General features: G+C 35.6%; 1 protein-coding gene across 8 annotated transcripts in view; it reads right to left on the bottom strand.

Moving 5' to 3' along the window:
* Positions 1 to 24,874, bottom strand: part of SUPT3H (SPT3 homolog, SAGA and STAGA complex component) — a 499,594-nt gene that overhangs the window by 162,437 nt on the left and 312,283 nt on the right. For all 8 annotated transcript variants that reach the window (XM_079147704.1, XM_079147700.1, XM_079147703.1 and 5 more), the window contains exon 6: positions 12,056 to 12,195. In XM_079147704.1, coding sequence (XP_079003830.1) covers positions 12,056 to 12,195 — 140 coding nt within the window. The remainder of the gene's footprint in view (positions 1 to 12,055; positions 12,196 to 24,874) is intronic.

Raw genomic sequence — 24,874 nt, 5'->3', positions numbered from 1 at the left:
GGAAAGTGGGTTCAGCAACAGAAACTATCTCCTGGATAGACTGAAGAAAAGAATACATGAGATAATACACAGATAAGGGTTTAAAACAATATCCAGCATGTAGCAGGTGTTACACAGGATTCTGCTACTACTACTAATTGTGAGGAAATTGCGATTCACTGCATTTTACTTGGTATAGGAGATGTCTGCACCATTGAAAAAATTACCATCAACAGTAGAGTTTTTGTAATACTTTGAATTCAAATACAGAGTAAACACAAAAATTTTTTATACTACCAAAAAGGTTATAGGTTATCTCCAACAAAGTAGAGGTGTATAAAGAAATTAATGACAAATGGATGTTTTTCCTAATTTAAAAGACAAATACTACAATTTGTTGAACTTTTTAGTGATGAACACTGGATGCTAGTAAGAGTTTCTGAAAAGAACATATGTATGTATCCCTTCAAGGCAAAAGTAATAAAAAATACATGCTTTCCATACGATGAAACATCCATGATCTACAGGTGTTTGGAAATATTTTTTATTATTAATATTTGCTCATATAATATTTATTGAGGACCTACTGTAGCTATACACTATTCTGGGCAATGGAGAGTCTGCAGTGAATAAAACAGACAAAGCTCTTGTTTCCTGGAGCTTACATGCTTGTGGGTTAAGACATATGTATAATAAGCAAACATGCAAGATCAAGGATGATAAGTGCCACAAATAATAATATAGTGGGTAAAGTGACAAGAGGCTAGGGTTATGGGAACTATTCCTTTGTCCTAGTCTGCTGAAGCTGCCATAACAAAATATCAAAGACTGTGTGACTTAAATAATAGCAATTTATTCTTCACCAATGTGAAGGCTAGAAGTCTGATGCACATGGTGCCAGCACAACTGGGCTCTGATAAGGGCTTTTTTCCTGGCTTGCAGACAGCTGCCTTCACATTGTGTCCTTACATGGTAGAGAAAGCTCTAGAGTCTCTTCCTGATCTTAAAAGGACATTCACTAATCTCATCATGACAGTCCTTTTTTTATAAGTTCATCTAAATTTCATCATCCCCCAATGGCTCCATCTGCAAATATCATTATATTGGGAGTCGGGGCTTCAATAAATTATTTTGGGATGGTGTTGGTGCTGGGCCACAGTTTTGAATATAGCACCTTTCAAATGGCACTCTCGGGAAAAACTCTGACAAAATCCCTCTGATATGAGGTTTGAGGGAAATGAGAGGACCAGAAAATGATGCACATAGAAGTCTGAAAGTGGTCACATATTTGTCCAGTTCTGAATCACTGAGAGCTATTAGCTGAAAAAAGATAAAGGTGGAAGATAATCAATGTATTTGGTAACAATGGAGGTTACCTTTGACTTTAACATGAGCAACTTCTGTAGAGTCCTAGGAATGAAAGGGTGAGACAAGTGGGCTCTAAAGAACTGGAGAAGAGCAATGTAATCTATTTGAGAAGTTTCACACTAAAGGGCAGCAGAAAAATGTTAACTGGAAACTTTTTTGTTTCAAGAAAGGGGAAATTTCAGTATTTTTCTGTGCTGTTAAACATTAACCAATGTGGCATAATAGTACTGTGCTGGGAGCTTCTGGAATAGTTCTTCTGATTGTGTCTCTTTTCTCAGTGAAACAGGATACAAGAATCAGAGAACCAGAAAGGGGAGAAGTGCTAGAGATTTGATGAGAGAGGAAATATTTAAATAATCATTAAGTACAGCTGAAGCATGAGTACACTAGGGACTGTTCTAGGATTGCAGGGCAGCAGTAAGGGCTACATGAGGCTTTTAGTTACAAATCTGAAGTAAACACTAGACAGCCTGATATTTCTCCAACCATGTTCAGTTCCCAGGAAATAGACACAATAGCCATGTAATAAGAAAAGAGCTGGATTTAATTAGAATTGTGGCTTTATGAGGGCAGGAATTAAGTGTGATTTCTCAAATTCTAAGTGATGAGGGTCTGTCATAAAAAGAGGTTTGGAGACTAATGAATAAAAGGCAGTGAATTCTATTAATAAAGATGATTAATAGTTAAAATTTTCCTACCTTGTTCATAGAACATTTACGAAAAAACTACCACTTATTAGGTCACCAAGAAAATTCTACCAAATTCTTCAGCTAAAAATAATATATCTACTAGTCTGCTATGCAATAAAACAACTAAAATATTTAATAAAGAAAAAAACTAAACAGTCACTTGGAAAATATATATCTCTACATTTAGAATATTCTAAGAAACGTAGGTCAGATGGCAATTCAAAAGGACAATTTACAAAATACTATTTGAATAATAGAAATATCACTAATTTAAAAAATCTATAGGTATTATCAAAAGCAAATTAAGAGGAAAATCTATAGCTTGAGTATTTCCATTATGAAACAAAAAAATTATTTTCTTAGGACAGTACCTAGAAATGCAATTTCTGGATCAAAGAACATGCAGAGAGGAATTCTGTATTTAACATGTTTAACAGATGTTGCCTTATGTACTTCCAGATAGCTATATCAACTCATAATCATGAGATTATCTATTTCTACAAACCTATACAAACAATGGACAATTCTTGGTACAATTTAAATAAAATATATTTTCTAGCATTTCAAATTGTGACTTCTTTTTTTTTCTGTGCTTTCATGTGGTTTTTGTGGTGTGGAAGGGGAAGATGAGATTCAATATTATTAAAATGCATTACAAGTGACTTATAATTTTCTTATAGATGTCTCTTGCCTCAGAAAATCATAAATTTTTGAATAACACCAACTAGCCTATAGCCATGACATGTGAAATGTACCAAAGTCCCAAACAAGTAGATGGAATGATTCATATTAATACCATGAGACACTAATAGAAGATTTGATTAGTTTGAGGTGACTGATATCTCAAAGAAGTAAAATTCAGGTCACCAAGACAACCAATCATTCTTTGGCTGAACTGCACATACAAGATCACTCAGTATTTTTGTTTGTCTAACTTATTTCACATAGCATAATATTCTTTAGGGTCATCCACCAATGGCAGAATCTCTTCCTTTTTAAAGGTTAAGTAATATTTTACACACACACACACACACACACACACACACACACACACATACTATGTTATCAATTTGATACTAGTCATTCAAATAGGGGTGAGGTGATCTTGTAGCTATGATTTGCATTTCCATGATGATTAAATTTGTAGCTCTTTTCATATACCTGCTAGCCTTTTGTTGCTGTTGCTGTTTTTGTTATTGCATTGTGTGAGTTCCTTCTATATTTCAGCTATTAATCCTTTATCAGATGTATGGTTCATGAATTTTTTTTCCCAATCCATAGGTTGCTTTTCAGTTTGTTTTCTTTGGTGTGTAGAAGCTTCTTAGTCTGATATAGCTTCATCTGTTCATACTTGCTTTAGTTACTTGAGCTCATGGTGTAATATACAAAAACAAACATTACCAAGGCCAATGTCAATAAGCTTTTCCCCTTACGTTTCCTTCTAGGAGTTTTACAGTTTGTTTTATATTTATTTTTAATCCATTTTGAGTTGAGTTTTGTATGGTGTAAGAAATGGATATGCTAGGTGCAATGGCACATACCTGTAATCCCAGTGACTTCGGAGGCTGAGGCAGGAGGACTGCCAGTTCAAAGTCAGTCTCAGCAACTTAGTGAGGCCCTAAGCAACTTAGTGAGACCCTGTCTCAAAAGACAGGGTTCAATCCCGTGTATGCCACCCCAAAAAAGGATCCAACTTCTTTCTTTTGTTTTGTTTTTTGCCTGTGGACATTCACTTTTCCTAAAACCTTTTACTGAACAGACTATCCTTTTCCAATTTTGTATTCCTGGTGCTTTTGCTGAAGATTAGTTACCATACATACATGGACGCATTTCTGAGCTTTCTGTTACACTGGTCTATTTATGTGTTTTTATGCCAGTACCAAATTTTTGCTTACTATAGTTTTGTAATATAATTTGAAATCAGGAAATAAGATGCCTTCAATTTTGTTCCTTCGTAAGATTATCACTTTCAGACTATTTGGTCCTTTGCGAATTCCATGTGTAATTTAGAACTGTGCTTTTCTGTTTCTTTGAAAAGTGCCATTGGGATTTAGTTAGAAATGGCACTGGATCTATTTGCTTTAGGTTGCATGGACATTTTAACAACATTAATTCCTGTAATCCAGGAACACAGTTCATTTTCCCATTTATGTTTCTTTTCAATTTCTTTCACTCCTTAAATAAACTTATTTGTAAGTATTTTACTCTTTCTTATGCTATGGTAAATAGTAATATTTTCTTGATTTCATTTCCAGATAGATGGATAACGGAAACTTTATACAGAGCTACTTCTAGGAAAAAGGGCTTCAATTCTTCATCTGTCAGCCCTTGTTCTCTCTCTCCCCTTCTTTTTCTTTGTCCCATGCTTGGATAATTTTTATAGCTAGAGTAAGGATACAGTAGCATTCTTGGCAGATATCTGCATATTTGCTACATTTTAAGAAATAAAGTCATATTTTTAATTACTGAAGTTATTTAAAAAACAGTGGTAGAGATTTTATGTAATAAAGGTATTCTTTCCCAATAAAAACAATCACCCAGTGTTTTGAATTTTTCTAAAGTGTTTTCCTAAATTTTTGTACTTTCATCTTCTCCGTATCTGAAAGAAGGCAAATTAATTCATTATTAATAATGATTGTCTTCTATTCGTTGAGGAGGAGAAATAAAACAAGATATAGAAGTCCTTTCTTCAAGGCAATACTTTTGAAAGTAAGATTTAATAAGATGTAATGCCCAAATTGTTAATATTTATTACTAGTTACTTAGCAGTGTAGTTAGGAGAACTTCTATAGCAAGAACTATAAAGTTACTGCTCTAACTTGAACAGGAATATATTATGCAAGCAATGAAAACCTTCAGCAACTGAAAAGCACCCATAAAAGTTTTGCCAAATAATTCCTGGTATTAAAAAGGCACATAACTAAAATTAATTATACAGTAACATCTTTTTATAATCTTATGTGAGTCACAAGAAGTAACTGATTTTACATACTTGGAAATTGCATATTTTAGGTAAAGTAGAAAAACAGAACAATCGTCACACTTTCAGCTACAACATTACACCTATTTTATTCATTGTATATAGACAAACATTTCCTGAAAATGTTTAATTTTTGAGGCACTATGTTAAGTAGGAAGATATGAAAGTAAATAAGTGCATGCCCTCAAGGAACTTATTGAGGAAGTAAGCTAAACAAACACAACTTGTTATACCATGATTTATCATATACTAAAATATCTAAACTGACATGCTGCAAGATGGAAAAGATTCAGGAAAAGAAAACAAAGCAAACGTCTATTTAGGGAAATGCAAGTCCAAGGGAGTTAGTTCAGTGATGTTTGTCAGTTTGTGTGTGCAGGTACAGTACAAGTACATGAAAAATGGGGGTATTGGGAGGATGGGAAATGAGGATGAAAAGACTCTTCTACAGAAAAAAAGACAGTCATGAAAAGCAGGATTCTGGCAAGATCTGATCAGCCTTTTGGAATGATGCTATGAAAAGTTCCAAACATGTTAATACAATGGATTACATGTGTGTGTGATTTAGTAATTAACTAAATATTTATGGCTTAATCCAAAATTCTTATTCTAAGTGAAGTATACAATGACATAGCAATACATTTAATTATACTGAAGAGCCTGATTTACACAATTTACCAGAAGGTAGTGGCAACAAAAAGAACTGAACTAATGGTAGTTCCTTACCATAGATGCAAAAGGAAAGTAGTAGAAGGAAATTATTCAGACCAAAGAAGCAATGTTCTGTTAATTTCACTAAATAAACTGATGCATTAAAAAGACAAAAATATTGCCACAAAATACACTTATTTTCAGATTTAGAAACACTAAACTTGTTGAGATTAAACCAAAAAAGATAAATAAAAACCAGACTATAAAACAACAATCTGCCCACCTACTGTGGGGAATGTGGGTGAAGGAGAAAGAATAGGGAAATACAATCCACAAAATATTCAAGGCAAAAATAGTTTGGTTATTACAATAACCACAATTTGAGAACTATAAACATTAAATGTAAATTAGTGGTAAATTCTAGGGTGGGTGTTCTTAAAGTCAATGATATTTTAAAACATCTCTGCCAAGGTGTTTTATAAACAAGTTGGTGGATGGATGTCTAAGAAAACCCTTGAAATGTATCTTAAAAGAGAAGGATTTCATTTTAAAAAGAACAAACTGAAATTACTTGAGACAAAATATTGATTGGTTCTATAAAAGCTTAAGTGAACAGTATAATCAGTATGTGTTCATCAAACATCCATTTGTGCAAGAATAAACAGGGGCCCAGCAAGGCCTGCACACATGCATTACCACTGGTGGACATGAATGTTTACAGTTAGGAGTGTTGATGTCAATCTTTGCCTCTTGATGTAGGAAAGGTGGAAGTGAATATTGATCATTGTTCCTACATTTTACTACCAAATCCTAATTTAAAATATTCCTTCTCCATAACAAAGGATACTTGTGGATGTCAGATCATATGTTCTGAGTAGGAAAAATAGATTTCTGAGTAAAGTTCAATGCTACCAACATGTATTTTGCTCCCCAGCAGACTTAGGAGAGGGGCAGGAAGGAAAAACAAAAACAAAAACAAAAACCAAAAAAAAAAAAACCCTTTTAAATTTCACCCAAAAACTAATGGCAATGAATTTTGAATAACCCTGAAGGTAAAAGACAAATGGTAATAATCCTAATATTTTTTATCAGAAATATGGTGGTCATCTGACTTATCTTGCTGTAAATTTTTTTGACAGAGGGCAAAAATGTGAGATTATATATTCAGAAAAGAAAATCCTAAAAGAATCCTTGACAACTACCTGTCATATTAAAAGTTGTCAAAGACCTGAGCAGGAAAAGCTTTAAAAGAAAGGAAATGCTCTCTATTTCATATACTCTGTAACTTATTTTTCATGTCAATAATTGAGAATGCCTTCTCCAAGAGAAGTTTAGACAAACATTATTGAACCCACAGTTCAATTTTGCTAAGTCAAATGTGTCTAGAAATTCATCCATTTCTTTCAAGTTTTTAAACTCATTAGCATACAGTTGTTCATATTGATTCCTCATGATCTTTTGTATTTATGTGGTATCAGATGAAATACTTGTGTTTTACCACTCTATGTTTCTACCAATAATTAATGGGTCCAATCCTATCTTACTCTTCACAATTTTATAGGCAAGAATGAGTTCTGTTCACAGCCAAAAGATATCTTATGTTCATTATTTTTATTTCTCCTGTGATTTGTCTTTACCTTTTATAAGAAGATAGCTATGGATAAAATATAATTTAATAGCTTATATAAAGTTACAAACAACTCAGTTTCAGAGCTATATCTTAAACATAAAATATTGAGTTGTTCTAAAACTAAACACTACTATCTTTCCTACAGCTTCTAGATCAGAAAAACATAGTATATTACATTAATTCTGCTATGTAGCTAGAATTACCAAGTTCTTGAGGTATTTCTATTAGTATTTCCTGAATATCAATTTTATAAAGTATTTTAAATCATTTGAACAAAAATTACCTTAAGATAACCAGACTTGGCAATATGTTCTCTTGATGAATCATATCCTTTGTTAACTCTCCTTAAGGACAACTGAATGGTTTATCAATGAAAACAATAGTCAAACACTTTCCTCACTGATGAGATGAAGAGGCATTACATAAAACTGAAGAACACATATTAATGTAAGGTAGGGGCTGCATACTCTCCAGGAACTCTTTGGAACTACTTAAGTAAGATTTTAAAATGGTTGCTCATTTATAAAATTTATGTATATTCAGTAGGTAGATATTTATTCAAATCTTATTTCCCTCAATTGATTCAAGGCAACATCATTCAGTAACAAAATCACTGTCTTTATTCCATTCTGAGGTTTTTCTCTTTAAATTCTCTTTTTCACTGAAACTAATACTGTTATTATTACTATTTGGGGCTGTCTGATATACCTTTGATTGTTCTTTTACCTTTAAAAAAATGTAGTCATTATATGGTGTGCATGTACTAATATGCAACAACAAATTCTACCATTATGTACAACTAAAATGCACAAATAAAAAATGTGGAAAAAATCTAGTCAAATTGTATTTATATTCCTATATACTATATCTATATGGATGTAAGGGCATATATATACATATTTGTACATATTATATATATAAACTATATACATCTTCCAAGTCTTTCTCTTTTCTTTGTTGTTTCTTTTTCTTTCTTTCCAGTGCTACAAATTTAACCCAGCATCTTGCTCATGCTGAGCAAGTGCTCAAGAACTGAGCTACAACCTCAACCCTATCTTAATTTCTTAATGTCATATACATTTAAATTATTAATATTTTTCTGAGTGTCAGTTTTAAATCAACCTTTTAATTTCTTGAATATTTGTAACTGTTTATCTTAACTGGTCTGAGTCTTTTTTCTTTTGTGTTAATCTTATCAAAGATATACTTGGACTCTTGGTTTTCAAGGTATTTTATTTTCATTTCCTTTGTAAGTAATAAACATCATGATAGGTAGAAATAGGGACTAAAAAAAAGAAAACACTTGAAAAATAGAAGAAGATAGAGAACTTTTATAGCCACTTACTCCCTCTGGAGCCTTTGATGTGTTTTCTACTTCATTTACCTCCAAAAATTATATAAGTTTGGGACAGAAAATCCCCAAGGATCACAACCCCATAATACTTGAGGCACAAATGAACGATATGCCTGATTTCTCTTATCAATCAGGCTTTGTGAGAAGCTTGTTTTAAAAATTTATAGTTAATTCATTTCAGGTAAAGCAAATTCAAATGGCCATCAAGAATATTATTCAATTTTAAGGTTATTAAAAAAACTTTTTTAGGCCTGGCACAATGACACATGACTATAATCCTACTTACATGGGATGCTGAGGCAGGAGGACTGCAAATCTGAGGCCAGACTCAGCAACTTAGAGACCCTATCTAAAAATAAAAAAATAAATAAATAAAATAAAATAAAAAGGGGTTGGTGATATAGCTCTGTGGTGGAGCATCCCTGGGCTCAAAGTCCAGAACTTTAAAAAAAAAAAAAAAAAAAAAAAAATTAAGTTGCCTTAAATTTTATTTATACCTTTCTGCTTTCTTTCTAGAGTGAAGTATGAAGCAACTGACTTAAACAGACACAAGATTTTCTGTACCCCAACCTGTTTAAAGATCGTTGTTAAAGTTCTAATTCTTGCTCTGTAATTTACTTTTTATTAATTTGAAGACTGCAGTGAAGGCATAGTTTACTTAATTTTTTAAAGTGTCCACTGTTTACATTCCCTTCATGAACTCAGTAACTTATTAGACTAGACAATTTACTTTGTTAATGATAAACCTAAGCTTCTTAGGTTCCTCCACAGGCAGAGTAGCTGGGTCTTAGGTAGAAATGTTGTGAGAATGACCATACTTCTTCCATTTTAAAAAATATCCAAAGCAATCTGTAGCTTTTTGTGAGCCTTTCTTGGCTTCTGGTTCACATAATCCATTTACTTGATTAGAATTTAAAAAATAGAATGACAAGACTAGCAGCACTAAAACACACCTTCCTCATTTGGGAGGGGAGTAGGTATAGTGAGGGGTGGCTGGAAGAGAGCTATATTTTAATTTATTATTATGATTACCATTTTCCTGCTTCTATGTCTCAATCCTTCAAAGACACTGAAATAACTCTGAACATTTTAGAATTTTCATTTGATAATTTGGGAGGATCTTCAGAGATCATGATTATGTATCTGTACTAAAGATATACCCATGTGTTAAGAAATTTGATGCTGGACGCCAATGAATAAAAGTAGGAGTTGATTAGCTATTTTGATGATGAACTAGCAAGGCAAAGGGATGTAAAAATTCAGACATTTTTCATATTTCACATCACATAGTACTTTATAGTAATGAAGTAAATTAGGAGTGAAATGCAAAGCCAGGCACACACATATCAGCTGAAAACCACAGCAAAGAAGCCAGTCTGTTTTTTGTAGGCTTACTCAGTGTTTTGGGATAAAAATGGAGTCCCAAGTGAGCTTTTATGTCTATAAAAGAGTTCTCTCTTAAATTAATTTAAATAAACTAATGAAAAAACAAAGAAAGAACCCAAATTAGGCTTTGTTGGTGGGTCTATGCCATTTCCATACATTTTAGAGGAGAAGATAGTAAATAGTTTCTGTGACTCTAAGTGATACTTAGAGGAAAATCAAATCACTCAATGATGCCAAGTCTGATTATTCTACTGCACTTTAAAAGCAAGAGATTGCAGTCTGTGAGTCCAAAGTGGTTTCAGATGGACTGCCACAGTTGTGGTTTACTCTTGAAACTGTAACCTGTCAAATCAGAAGCAGGCAAGGTCTCTGCTCATAACAGTTCCACTTTCTACTGCCTATAGTTATGTCTGTAAGTCCATCATTTTTTATTCAGTTGCACTCTGTTATATGGTTGAGTAGAATATCAAAACTATTCTTTATTATCTGGGTTACAGAAGATTTTAGTTATAAGAACTTAAACTGCTAATCTCTTGCTTATTGTATAGATGAAGCAGAATTCCACTGTACCTATTTTTATCAACTACTGGTATTTTATTATCCAATATAACTACAGACTGTGTAAGTGCCCAATATTTTTCTACTCTTAATTTCCAAATATCTTATTGATTTTAACTAGTAACTTACTGACTTGTTTTTCCAAGCATCTAGGAGCCTGCCATTATGAGCTCAGTGTTACAAAACGCTCCATTTCTTCTCCTCTTTCTCCTTGATTGTGGAATGCCCTTCTGGGCAACAGGCTTGGTTAGCCAAGATTTTCACATCAAACTTGAAAAGCTACTTGTTCAATTTTACATGTTTTATGTAGACTCTTTCCTTAATGACTTTTAATGCTCATTTTTATAATATAAAAGTATTTTTAAAATAAAGCATAAACAATATTTGCTCTCTGTTATAAAACATCAAAAACTAAACAATCATATCCTGTTTAGGTCATAATGACACCAGAAATGCATGTTTATCATCTGCTTTGGACAACTTAGCATGTTTTTGGCTCAAGGCAAAGTTGAACTAAAACCATTTGCAGTTGCCCCAAACCAAGATAACCACACATTTCTAAAGTAATTGATACCTAAAAGAACATTGTCTTTAGATCACAATTTATGATCTAAGCATACTAATTCCTTAAAGAAGGTTGCTATATGTATAAAGCATTATGTCTACTGGACTTCCTCCAGAATTTAACATGCAATAATTATATTTTTAGCATATGTGCAGACTATGATAAAGTAGGCATTTAGCAACATCTTTTGGAATTCTGAAATTACCTCTCTTGCCCAATTTAAAGAGAAGAGAGAAACTGGAATTTCTTACTTGTAAAAGTATTATAATAAGAATACAAGACTACTGCCTTACACGTAGGAAGTCATGCAAATGAAATCATTACTCTTATTTTTCTTGAAGAATATTTAAAGAAAAAATATCATGTATAGCTAAGGTAAATAGAAGCCATGCATTTCCTTATTCATTACCTCTAGGGAATCCAAGTATATGTCACTGTAGTAGAGTGATATAGGCATGGAATTGTCCTGGATACTATCTTAACTAAGGAGTTGCAAGTAACAGTCTACAAGTAACAGCCTAAAAAATAGCTCTTTAAAGGTCAAAACAAAAGCAGACAATTACCTTTGTCCCAAATATGTGTAGATAATTTATAACAAAAAAATAAGTATATGATTAATTACATATTAGCTTTAATGAAATCATAACTAGCAAATGTCAGATCCAGACTAGGGAAACCTACACACTTTCAAAGAAAGAAAGAAATGCTAAGCTGTTTCCTGAAGTCAACTGTGAAGGCAATGTCTGACTGAGCTTACTCCTCTGTACACTACTGCCATCAGATATAAAACAACTGATTTGAGAATTTCAGACAACAGTTTAAGAGTACAAGAACGAAACATGTAAGCACTGTGATGATTGTTCTATTACTATAAAAAAGGAAGAATGTACTATACCTCCATTCTTTCTTGTTTAACTTCATCAATTTCATCATCTTCAAATATTGCCAAAAGTTCTCCTGTCTGGTCAATAGAGTTGAGAAAGTCCTGAGCAATTTTCTGTCTTTTGTTTGTATTACTGTTGCCACTTAGTTTGTCTTCATGAATATGAGGGAAGAAAGAAAAATATTCTAAGTTTATATCTGCACTAACCACTACATTTATTAAATAAGTAAAATTCAGAATTGGAATTCTCTCACACTTATCTTTGAAAGGAGAATTCTTGCATCCAAAATAAATGTGGAAGTCATGCAGAATTAAATCATTTATAAGCATCACAAATCAGATTGACATAGTAAAACCAAATTATTAATTACCATAGTAAATGTGAAAGGGTGACATGAATATTTTAAAAAGGGGAGGTCTCAGATTTGGAAAAAGAATATTAATACATTATACTATTTATAATAGATACTTGTGAAACGAAATAATCAAGTAAAAAATTATATACTAGGTAAACACAAGGAAAGAGCAGAACCAGTAACATTTTGTTAAAAAATATAGTTCATGATTAAGCACTAAATGAAATAGAGTAGAATATCATCTGATAATAAAAGAATAGGTATAAATTTTTATGCACCAAAAGATAACAGCAAAATGAATAACAAAAAGAAAATGTCTTAAAAAGCATAATTGTGAGATATTTACACATATTTCTTTGAAAATTTGACAAGGTAAAGTTTATAGATTAAATAAATATACTTTAATACCTATATGATATAAGAATTCACTTTATTCTTAGATCCATAAATCATTTTTCTTCACTTGTAATTTTCCTTAAAATTTTTATTTTCAAAAGTTTTCATAAATATCTGTAAGTGAAATGTTGCCTCTTATAGAGGTTTTTCCATAAGTGTATGTCACCCACCTTTTTCCCTTTTATCAGCCAACCGTGGATTCCAAATGTGACTCATATTAAGCATCCATGTTTTCCCTTGCTCACACACCCACATAAACACATTCATTTAAAGGCCTTTTTTTTCCCCATTTTTTTCTTTCTAGAAAAAGGTTCTGGTCATGTTTCCAAGTTGATGGGAAAGAAAAATCCCTCCAAGCCTACTGGTATAGCTCAGATTTCTTTGTAAGGACCGCACCATATTTTATGGCACGTATATACCAAAATTTTGAACCAATCCTGTTGATGGGCACACATTTTGATTCAGATTTCTGCCATGGGAAAAGTCTAATGAACATAAAATGATATCACTGTCACTGAAAATTTATATTTCCTATCAAACAATTTAATTGTTTTTTCATCTTTGTCAATTATTCTCTATTTTTAATCTTCTGCCCATTTTTCAACTGGGTGGTATTATTCTTGCTAATTTAAAAGGGCTCTATCATATTTTCCTTCTGGCATTTGAGTGAAAAATAGCCCTTCATTCCTCAATGGAGGGCATCTTTGGCCATAGAAGAGTTTTAACATTTTTACATTGTAAAATATAATTTTTTATTTGAGATGACTTTGCTCCACACCTATATAATATATATGTAAAGTTATAAGTTTACTTTTCAGATTTTAACTTTTATTCCTTTTGGTTTATATCTTTAATTCATTTAGAATCTATATGCATATGGTAATATTCCAAGTTCAGTTTTATTTTCTCCTTAGCAGTCAGTATCATTGGTACAGTACGATTAATATACACTTTTCTCTTTTAGGAAAATTTTGTCACATCTTAAAATTCTTACATATCTTGGATTCTATTCTAGGACTTTGTTTTCCTCATCTTTTTTTTTTAAGGTTTTTTTTTATTGTAAACAAATGGGATACATGTTGTTTCTCTACTTGTACATGGAGTCAAAGCATACCATTTCGGTAATCATAAATTTACATAGGGTAATGTTGTTTGATTCATTCTGTTATTTTTTTTCTTTCCCCCCCACCCCTCCCACACCTCTTTTCCCTCTATACAGTCCTTCCTTCCTCCATACTTGCCCCCCTCCTTAATCCTAACCCTAACGCTAACCCCTCCCACCCCCCATTATACATCATCATCTGCTTATCAGCGAGATCATTTGTCCTTTGGTTTTTTGAGATTGGCTTATCTCACTTAGCATGATATTCTCCAATATCATCCATTTTTTTCTTTCTTTTCTTTATTTTAATTAAAAATCATAAATTTACATAGGGCAATGTTGTTTGATTCATTCTGTTATTTTTTTCCCTTCCCCCCTCCCCTCCCACCCCTCTTTTCCCTCTATACATTCCTTTCTTCCTCCATTCTTACCACCCTCCTTATCCCTAACCCTAAACCTAACCCTAACCCTAACACTACCCCTCCTAGCGCCCCGCATATGTCCTCATCCGCTTATCAGCGAGATCATTCGTCCTTTAGTTTATTGAGATTGGCTTATCTCACTTAGCATGATATCCACCAATTTCATCCATTTGCCTGAAAATGCCATAATTTTGTCATTCCTCATGGTGGAGTAATATTCCATTGTATATATATGCCACAGTTTCTTTATCCATTCATCAAGTGAAGGACATCTAGGTTGGTTCCACAATCTGGCTATGGTAAATTGAGCAGCAATGAACATTGAGGTGGCTGTATCTCTGTAGTATGCTGATTTTAAGTCCTTTGGATATAGGCCAAAGAGTGGGATAGCTGGGTCAAATGGTGATTCCATTCCAAGCTTTCTGAGGAATCTCCATATTGCTTTCCAGAGTGGCTGCACTAATTTGCAACCCCACCAGCAATGTATGAGTGTACCTTTCTCCCCACATCCTCGCCAACACCTATTGTTGCTTGTGTTCTTGATGATTGCCATTCTAATTGGGGTGAGATGGAATCTTAGTGTAATTTTGATTATTGCATTTCTCCTATTACTAGAGATGTTGAACATTTTTTCATATATCTGTTGATTGCTTGTACATCTTCTTCTGTGAAGTGTCTGTTCATTTCCTTAGCCCATTTGTTCATTGGATTATTTGTATTCTTGGTGTAGAGTTTTTGAGTTCTTTACAGATTCTGGAAATTAGTGCTCTATCTGAAGTATGAGTGGAAAAGATATTCTCCCACTCTGTAGGCTCTCTCTTCATATTATTGATAGTTTCCTTTGCTGAGAGAAAGCTTTTTAGTTATCTAGACCAGTTGTTGATTCTTCCTTTTATATCTTGTACTATGGGAGTCCTGTTAAGGAAGTCTGATGCTAAGCCAACAAGTAGAAGATTTAGACCTACTTTTTCTTCTATAAGATGTAGGGTCTCTGGTCTAATTCCGAGGTCCTTGATCCATTGAGTTGAGTTTTGTACAAGGTGAGAGAGAGGGGTTTAATTTCATTCTGTTGCATATGGTTTTCCAGTGTTCCCAGCACCATTTGTTGAAGAGGCTATCTTTTCTCCATTGCATATTTTTGGCCCCTTTGTCTAGTATGAGAAAATTGTATTTATTTGGGTTTGTGTCCGTGTCCTCTATTCTGTACCATTGATCTACCTGTCTATTTTGGTACTAATACCATGCCGTTTTTGTTACTATTGCTTTGTAGTAGTGTTGAAGATCTGGTATTGCGATACTCCCTGCTTTGCTCTTTCTACTGAGGACTGCTTTAGCTATTCTGGGTTTCTTGTTCTTCCAGATGAATTTCATAATTGCTTGCTCTATTTCTGTAAGGTACATCATAAGGATATTAATTGGAATTGCATTGAATCTGTATAGCACTTTTGGTAGTATGGCCATTTTGACAATATTAATTCTGCCTATCCAAGAACATGGGAGATCTTTCTATCTTCTAAAGTTTTCTTTAATTTCTTTCTTTAGTGTTCTGTAGTTCTCATTGTAGAGGTCTTTCACCTCTTTTGTGAGACTGATTCTCAAGTATTTTATTTTTTTCAATGCTATTGTGAATGGAGTAGTTTTCCTAACTTCTCCTTCTGAAGATTCGTCACTTATGTATAAAAATGCATTGGATTTATGAGCATTGATCTTGTAACCTGCTACTTTACTGAATTCACTTATGAGTCCTAAAAGTTTTCTGGTGGATTTTCCAGGTTCCTCTAAATACATAATCATGTCATCAGCAAACAGGGATAGTTTGAGTTCCTCTTTTCCAATTCGTATCCCTTTAATTTCTTTGGTTTGTCTAATTGCTATGGCTAGAGCTTCAAGGACGACGTTGAATAGAAGTGGTGAAAGAGGGCATCCCTGCCTTGTTCCCATTTTTAGGGGGAATGCTTTCAGTTTTTCACCATTTAGAATGATATTGGCCATGGGCTTAGTGTAGATGGCCTTTACAATGTTAAGGAATGTTCCCACTACCCCAATTTTTTCTAGTGTTCAGAGCATTAAGAGATCCTGTATTTTATCAAATGTTTTCTCTGCATCTATTGAAATAATCATGTGATTCTTAACTTTTAAGTCTGTTGGTATGGTGAATGACATTTATTGATTTCCAGTATTGAACCAACCTTGCATCCCTGGGATAAAACCCACTTGATCATGGTGCACTATCTTTTTAATCTATTTTTGTATGTGATTTGCTAAAATTTTGTTGAGAATTTTTGCGTCGATGTTCATTAAGGATATTGGTCTGAAATTTTCTTTCCTCGAAGTGTCTCTGTCGGGTTTAGATATTAGGGTGATATTGGCTTCATAGAATGAGTTTGGGAGGGTTCCCTCCTCTTCTATTTCATGGAATAGTATTGGAATGAGCTCTTCTTTAAAGGTTTTGTAGAACTCGGCAGAGAACCCATCTGGTCCCGGACTTTTCTTTGTTGGTAGGCTTTTGATGACCTCTTCTATTTCATTGCTTGAAATTGATTTATTTTTGTATGTCCTCCTCATTCAGTTTAGGTAATTCCTATGTCTCTAGAAACTTGTTGATGTCTTCGAGGTTTTCTGTTTTGTTGGAGTATAGATTTTCAAAATAGCTTCTAATTATGTTTTGTATTTCACTAGCATCTGTTGTGATATTTCCTTGTTCATTCCGAATTTTAGTAATTTGAGTTTTCTCCCTCTTTCTCTTTGTTAGTGTGGCTAAGGGTTTATCAATATCGTTTATGTTTTTCAAAGAACCAACTATTTATTTTGTTAATTTTTCCGATTGTTTCTTTTGTTTAAATTTCATTGATTTGGGCTCTGATTTTAACTATTTCCTGTCTTCTACTACTTTTGGTGTTGGTCTGCTCTTCTTTTTCTAGGGCTTTGAGCTGTAGTGTTAAGTCGTTTATTTGTTGATTTCTACTTCTTTTGTTGAATGTGCCCCATGAAATAAATCTTCCTCTAAGTTCTGCTTTCATAGTGTCCCAGAGATTTTGATATGATATATCTTTGTTCTCATTTACTTCTAAGAATTTTTTTTATTTCCCACTGATGTCTTCTGTTATCCATTCATCATATAATAGTGTATTACTTAATCTCCAGGTATTGGAGAAGTTTCTGTTTTTTATTCTGTCATCTCTATCTTCTTGTATTTGCTAACAGTAGCTTTGTGGCATAAAACATGGTCTATTTTAGAGAAGGATCCATGTGCTGCTGAGAAGAAAGTGTATTCATTCTTTGTTGGATGGTATATTCTATATAAGTCGGTTCAGTCTAAATTATTGATTGTGTTATTGAGATCTGTGGTTTCTTTATTCAATTTTTGTTTGGACGATCTATCCAGTGGTGAGAAAGGTGTGTTAAAATCGCCTTGTATTATTGTGTTGTGGTCTATTTGATTTCTGGAATTGAGAAGGATTTGTTTGACGTACATGGATGAGCCAATGTTCGGGGCATAGATATTTATGATTGTTATGTCTTGCTGATTTATGCTTCCCTTAAGCAGTACGTAATGTCCTTCTTTATCCCTTCTGACTACCTTCGACTTGAAGTCCACTTTATCTGAAATGAGGATGGATACTCCAGCTTTTTTGCTGTGTCCGTGTGCATGGTACGTTTTTTCCCATCCTTTCACCTTTAATCTATGGGTATCTCTTTCTATGAGATGAGTCTCTTGCAGGCAGCATATTGTTGGATTTTTCTTTTTAATCCAATCTGCCAGTCTATGTCTTTTGACTGATGAGTTCAGGCCATTAACATTCAGGGTTGGTTTTCAAGATGGCGGCCTAGAGGGTGGCTGCATTTCATGTTGCTCCAGGACTCAGGATTCAAAAGAGGAGATATTGAGACGCTTGGGACCAACTCAAAGCAGCCGGGTGACTCTCACCCCCTGGGGGGGCATCCCGGATGGGACGGGGGTCCCGGAACGCAGGAAACTTTGTGAAGTAGAACTGCCGGCGAGACGCCCCTCCCCCCGCTGGAGCAGTGAACTCGGATAGCTGGGAGCGCCGTAACGGAGGCCGCTCGGCACAGCGCTGGGACTCGGAGCAGCCACTGGGCTCCGGCGGCTGCCCAGGGGAAGAGTGGCGAGGAGAACTCTGTGGACTCAGGACACCGGGGCCTGCCCTGAGGAGGAGGAGAGGAGCGTGGCCACTTGGATTCAGAGAGACTGCACCAGAGCTACAGGCGGTTGCCAGAGGAGAAGCTGCGCGGCGAGCTGTTTGGAATCAGAACGACGCTTCTGAACACTGGGGACTGCCCTGAGGACGAGGAGGAAGAGGAGCGGCCGCTTGGATTCGGGTGACTACACCAGAGCTACAGGCGGTTGCCAGAGAAGGGGCTGCGTGGCGAGCTGTTTGGACTCTGACCACTTCTGAACCCCGGGGCCTGCCCGGAGGAGTAGGAGAAGGAGGAGAAGGAGCGCGGCGGGTCCTTTGGACTCGCAGTGACTGCATTAGCGCTCCAGGCGGCTGCTCAGAGGAGAAGGCGAGTGGTGAGTTGTTTGGTCTTAAAGTGACAGCTCCTGAACACAGGGGGGCTGCCTGGAGGAGAAGCGTGGTGGGACGCTTGGTCTTGAGTGGCCGCACCTGAGCTCCGGGCGGTGCCCAGAGGACCCGTGCAGCGGGTCACGTGGATTCAGAGCCACTCAGAGGGACTGCTCCTGAACACCCGGGGGGTTATCTGGAGAAGGAGGAGGAACGGGGAGGGTCACTTCGACTCGGAGTGATTGATTGCCCCGGGCTACGGGTGGTTGGTGGGAGGAGGAGGCACGAAGTGAGTTTCTTGGACTCCTAGTGACCGCACCGGCATACTGGGCGGCTGTCTGGAGGAAGAGGCCTGTGGCGGGTCTCTGGGACTCAGAGCGATTGTTCGGGGCCACAGGTGGCTGCTCAGAGGAGGGGCCACGCAGCCAGGCGATTAGGTGCAGAACAGGGTCCCAGGATCTAGGAGGCTTCTGGGTGGAAGAGCCGCACAGAGATAGGCTTAGGGCGGAGCGAAGGTTCCAGGCCTGTGGGCAAATTCTCTGAGGAGGGGCAGCCTAAGGAGATTCATCTGCGAAGGGTGAGGCTCCCAGGCCCAGGCCCCTGGAAACTTTGCAGAGGAAGGCAGCCCAGCCCAGGCAGTAGCTGTAAATTGAGGGGAAACTCTAGGAGGAAACGGACCAGCGAGACCTCCCCACTGGGTGAGTCTTCCCTGCCTGGTGAGGTTTCCCCACAAGGACGGTAAAACCAGAGACACAGGCCCAAACAGGCCTTGCCTCAGCCCACAGCCTAGGTCCCCTTTGGATGACCATTGGTCAACAAGTGGAGGCACCTCTGCCCACTAGCAGGGAATATACCTCACCTGAAGGCCACCACTCCTAGAGCGGTAGCTTCCTTGTGGAGCACCGCATTATCAACTTCCTCCAAGACTTCAGCCTACTGAAGGCTAAGAGGGGATATAGATAGAAATCTTCAGGGACATTGTAAATCAACAGAGGAAATCTGCAATATCTCAGCGGTCCACTGATATCTGAACAATATGAGAAAACAAGGAAAGAAAATGCTGCAAACAAATCTAGATGTTACATCAATAAAACCCAATGACAGCATGGCAGAAGAAACGACAGAAAAGGAGTTCAGAATGTACATAATTAAAATGATCAGAGAAGCAAACGATGAGATGAAAGAGCAAATGCAAGCATTGAATGATCGCACCAATCGACAGTTAAAAGAGCAAATACAGGAAGCAAAAGATCATTTCAATAAAGAGTTAGAGATATTGAAAAAAAACCAAACAGAAATCCTTGAAATGAAGGAACCAATAAACCAAATTAAGAACTCCATAGAAAGCATATCCAATAGGATAGAACACCTGGAAGACAGAACCTCAGACATTGAAGACAAAATATTTAACCTTGAAAACAAAGTTGAACAAACAGAGAAGATGGTAAGAAATCATGAACAGAATCTACAAGAACTATGGGATATCATCAAAAGGCCAAATTTAAGAATTATTGGGATTGAGGAAGGTCTAGAGAAACAAGCCAAAGAAATGAACAACCTATTCAATGAAATAACATCAGAAAATTTCCCAAATCTGAAGAATGAAATGGAAAATCAAGTTCAAGAGGCTTACAGGACTCCAAATACACAAAATTACAACAGACCCACACCAAGGCACATTATAATGAAAATACCTAACATACAAAATAAAGACAGAATTTTAAAGGCTGTGAGAGAAAAGAACCAAATTACATTCAGGGGGAAACCAATACGCATATCAGCAGATTTTTCAATCCAGACCCTAAAAGCTAGAAGGTCCTGGAACAACATTTTTCAAGCCCTGAAAGAAAATGGATGCCAACCAAGAATCTTATACCCAGCAAAACTTACCTTCAAATTTGACGATGAAATAAAATCCTTCCATGATAAACAAAAGCTAAAAGAATTTACAAAAAGAAAGCCAGCATTACAGAACATTCTCAACAAAATATTCCATGAGGAAGAGATGAAAAACAAAGAAGCAAATCAGCAAAGGGAGGAATTATCCTAAAGGAATTGTCAAATAAAGGAGGAAACAAGTTGTGTCAAACAAATAAATAAACAAAATTTTAAAAATAAACCAAATGACCGGGAAACCAAATCATTTCTCTATAATAACCCTGAATGTTAATGGCCTGAATTCATCAATCAAAAGACATAGATTGGCAGATTGGATTAAAAAGAAAGATCCAACAATATGTTGCCTGCAAGAGACTCACCTCATAGAAAAAGATACCCATAGATTAAAGGTGAAAGGATGGGGAAAAACATACCATGCACATGGACTCAGCAAAAAAGCTGGAGTATCCATCCTCATTTCCGATAATGTGGACTTCAAGCCAAAGTTAGTCAGAAGGGATAAAGAAGGTCATTTCATACTGCTTAAGGGAAGCATAAATCAGCAAGATATAACAATCATAAACATCTATGCCCCAAACAGTGGCTCATCTATGTATGTCAAACAAATCCTTCTCAATTTCAGAAACCAAATAGACCACAACACAATAATACTAGGTGATTTTAACACGCCGCTTTCACCACTGGACAGATCTTCCAGACAAAAATTGAACAAAGAAACCATAGATCTCAACAACACAATCAATAATTTAGACTTAACGGACATTTATAGAATATACCATCCAACCAAGAGTGAATACACTTTCTTCTCAGCAGCACATGGATCCTTCTCTAAAATAGACCATATATTATGCCACAAAGCTAATGTTAGCAAATACAAGAAGATAGAGACACTAGCATGTATTCTATCAGATCATAATGGATTGAAGTTAGAAATAAATGAAAGAGTAAAAACACAGAAACTATTCCAACATCTGGAGATTAAACAATATGCTATTATATGATGAATGGATAACAGAAGATATTAGGAAGGAAATTAAAAAATTCTTAGAGGTAAATGAGAACAAAGAAACATCATATCAAAATCTCTGGGACACTATGAAAGCAGTACTTAGAGAGAAATTTATTTCATGGAGCGCATTTAATAAAAGAAGTAAAACTCAACAAATAAACAACCTAACACTACAGCTCAAAGTCTTAGAAAAAGAAGAACAGAACAGCACCAAAAGTTGTAGAAGACAGGAAATAGTTAAACTCAGAGCTGAAATCAATGAAATTGAAACAAAAGAAACAATACAAAAAATTGACAAAATAAATAGTTGGTTCTTCGAAAAAATAAACAAAATTGATAAACCTTTAGCCACACTAACAAAGAGAAGACGAGAGAAAACCCAAATCACTAAAATTCGGAATGAAGAAGGAAATATCACAACAGACAGGATGGAAATACAAAACATAATTAGAAGCTATTTTGAAAATCTATACTCCAACAAAATAGAAAATTTCGAAGACATCAACAGGTTTCTAGAGACATATGAATTGCCTAAACTGAATGAGGAGGACATAAACAATTTAAATAGACCAATTTTAAGTACTGAAATAGAAGAAGTCATCAAAAGCCTACCAACAAAGAAAAGTCCGGGACCAGATGGGTTCTCTGCCGAGTTCTACAAAACCTTTAAGGAAGAGCTCATTCCAATACTTCTCAAAGTATTCCATAAAATAGAAGAGGAGGGAACCCTCCCAAACTCATTCTATGAAGCCAATATCACACTGATACCTAAACCAGACAGAGACTCATCGAGGAAAGAAAATTTCAGACCAATATCCTTAATGAACATCGACGCAAAAATTCTCAACAAAATTTTGGCAAATCGCATACAAAAACATATTAAAAAGATAGTGCACCATGATCAAGTGGGTTTCATCCCAGGGATGCAAGGTTGGTTCAACATCAGGAAATCAATAAACGTAATTCACCATATTAATAGACTTAAAGTCAAGAATCACATGATTATTTCAACAGATGCAGAAAAAGCATTTGATAAAATACAGCACCCCTTCATGCTCAAAACACTAGAAAAAATAGGGATAGTGGGAACATTCCTTAACATTGTAAAGGCCATTTATGCTAAGCCCATGGCTAATATCATTCTAAATGGTGAAAAACTGAAAGTATTCCCCCTAAAAACTGGAACAAGGCAGGGATGCCCTCTTTCACCATTTCTATTCAACATCGTTCTTGAGACTCTGGCCAGAGCAATTAGACAAACCAAAGAAATTAAAGGGATATGAATTGGAAAAGAAGAACTCAAACTATCCCTGTTCGCTGATGACATGATTATATATTTAGAGGAACCAGGAAATTCCACCAGAAAACTCTTAGAACTCATAAGTGATTTCAGTAAAGTAGCAGGTTACAAGATCAATGCCCATAAATCCAACGCATTTTTATACATAAGTGATGAATCTTCAGAAAGAGAAATTAGGAAAACTACCCCATTCACAATAGCCTCGAAAAAAATAAAATACTTGGGAATCAATCTCACAAAAGAGGTGAAAGACCTCTAGAATGAGAACTATACAACACTAAAGAAAGAAATTAAAGAACACCTTAGAAGATGGAAAGATCTTCCATGTTCTTGGATAGGAAGAATTAATATTGTCAAAATGGTCATACTACCTAAAGTGCTATACAAATTCAATGCAATTCCAATTAAAATCCCAATTGTGTACCTTACAGAAATAGAGCAAGCAATTATGAAATTCATCTGGAAGAATAAGAAACCCAGAATAGCTAAAGCAATCCTTAGCAGGAAGAGTGAAACAGGGGGTATTGCAATACCAGATCTTCAACTCTACTACAAAGCAATAGTAACAAAAACGGCATGGTATTGGTACCAAAATAGACAGGTAGATCAATGGTACAGAATAGAGGACACGGACACAAACCCAAATAAATACAATTTTCTCATACTAGACAAAGGGGCCAAAAATATGCAATGGAGAAAAGATAGCCTCCTCAACAAATGGTGCTGGGAGAATTGGAAATCCATATGCAACAGAATGAAACTAAACCCATATCTCTCACCATGCACGAAACTAAACTCAAAATGGATTAAGGACCTCGGAATCAGACCAGAGACCCTGCAGATTATAGAAGAAAAAGTAGGTCCAAATCTTCACCTTGTTGGTCTAGGACCAGACTTCCTTAACAGGACTCCCATAGCACAAGAAATAAAAGCTAGAATCAACCACTGGGATAGATTCAAACTAAAAAGCTCTCTCTCAGCAAAGGAAACTATCAGCAATGCGAAGAAAGAGCCTACAGAGTGGGAGAATATCTTTGCCAATCATACTTGAGATAGAGCACTAATCTCCAGAATCTATAAAGAACTCAAAAAACTCTACTCCAAGAATTCAAATAGTCCAGTCAACAAATGGGCTAAGGAAATGAATAGACACTTCACAGAAGAAGATCTACAAGCAATCAACAAACATATGGAAAAATGTTCAACATCTCTAGTAATAAGAGAAATGCAAATCAAAACCACCCTAAGATTCCATCTCACCCCAATTAGAATGGCGATTATCAAGAATACGAGCAACAACAGGTGTTGGCGAGGATGTGGGGAGAAAGGTACACTCATACACTGCTGGTGGGGCTGCAAATTAGTGCAGCCACTATGGAAAGCAGTGTGGAGATTCCTTAGAAAACTTGGAATGGAACCACCATTTGACCCAGCTATTCCACTCCTTGGCCTATACCCAAAGGACTTAAAATCTGCATACTACAGAAATACAGCCACATCAATGTTCATAGCTGCTCAATTCACAATAGCCAGACTGTGGAACCAACCTAGATGCCCTTCAATTGATGAGTGGATAAAGAAACTGTGGTATATATATACAATGGAATATTACTCAGCCATAAAGAATGATAAAATTATGACATTTGCAGGCAAATGGATGAAATTGGAGAATATCATGCTAAGTGAGATAGGCCGATCTCAAAAAGCCAAAGGACGAATGATATCGCTGATAAGTGGAGGATGACACATAATGGGGGGGAGGGAAGGGTTAGAGTTAGGGTTAGGGAGGGGGGCAAGTATGGAGGAAGGAACTACTGTATA

This window comes from Sciurus vulgaris (genome assembly GCF_902686455.1).
Source record: "Sciurus vulgaris genome assembly, chromosome: 7".
Classification (NCBI taxonomy): domain Eukaryota; kingdom Metazoa; phylum Chordata; class Mammalia; order Rodentia; family Sciuridae; genus Sciurus; species Sciurus vulgaris.
The sequence above is the reverse complement of the archived record's forward strand: the minus strand, read 5'-3'. Positions and strand labels throughout refer to the sequence as shown.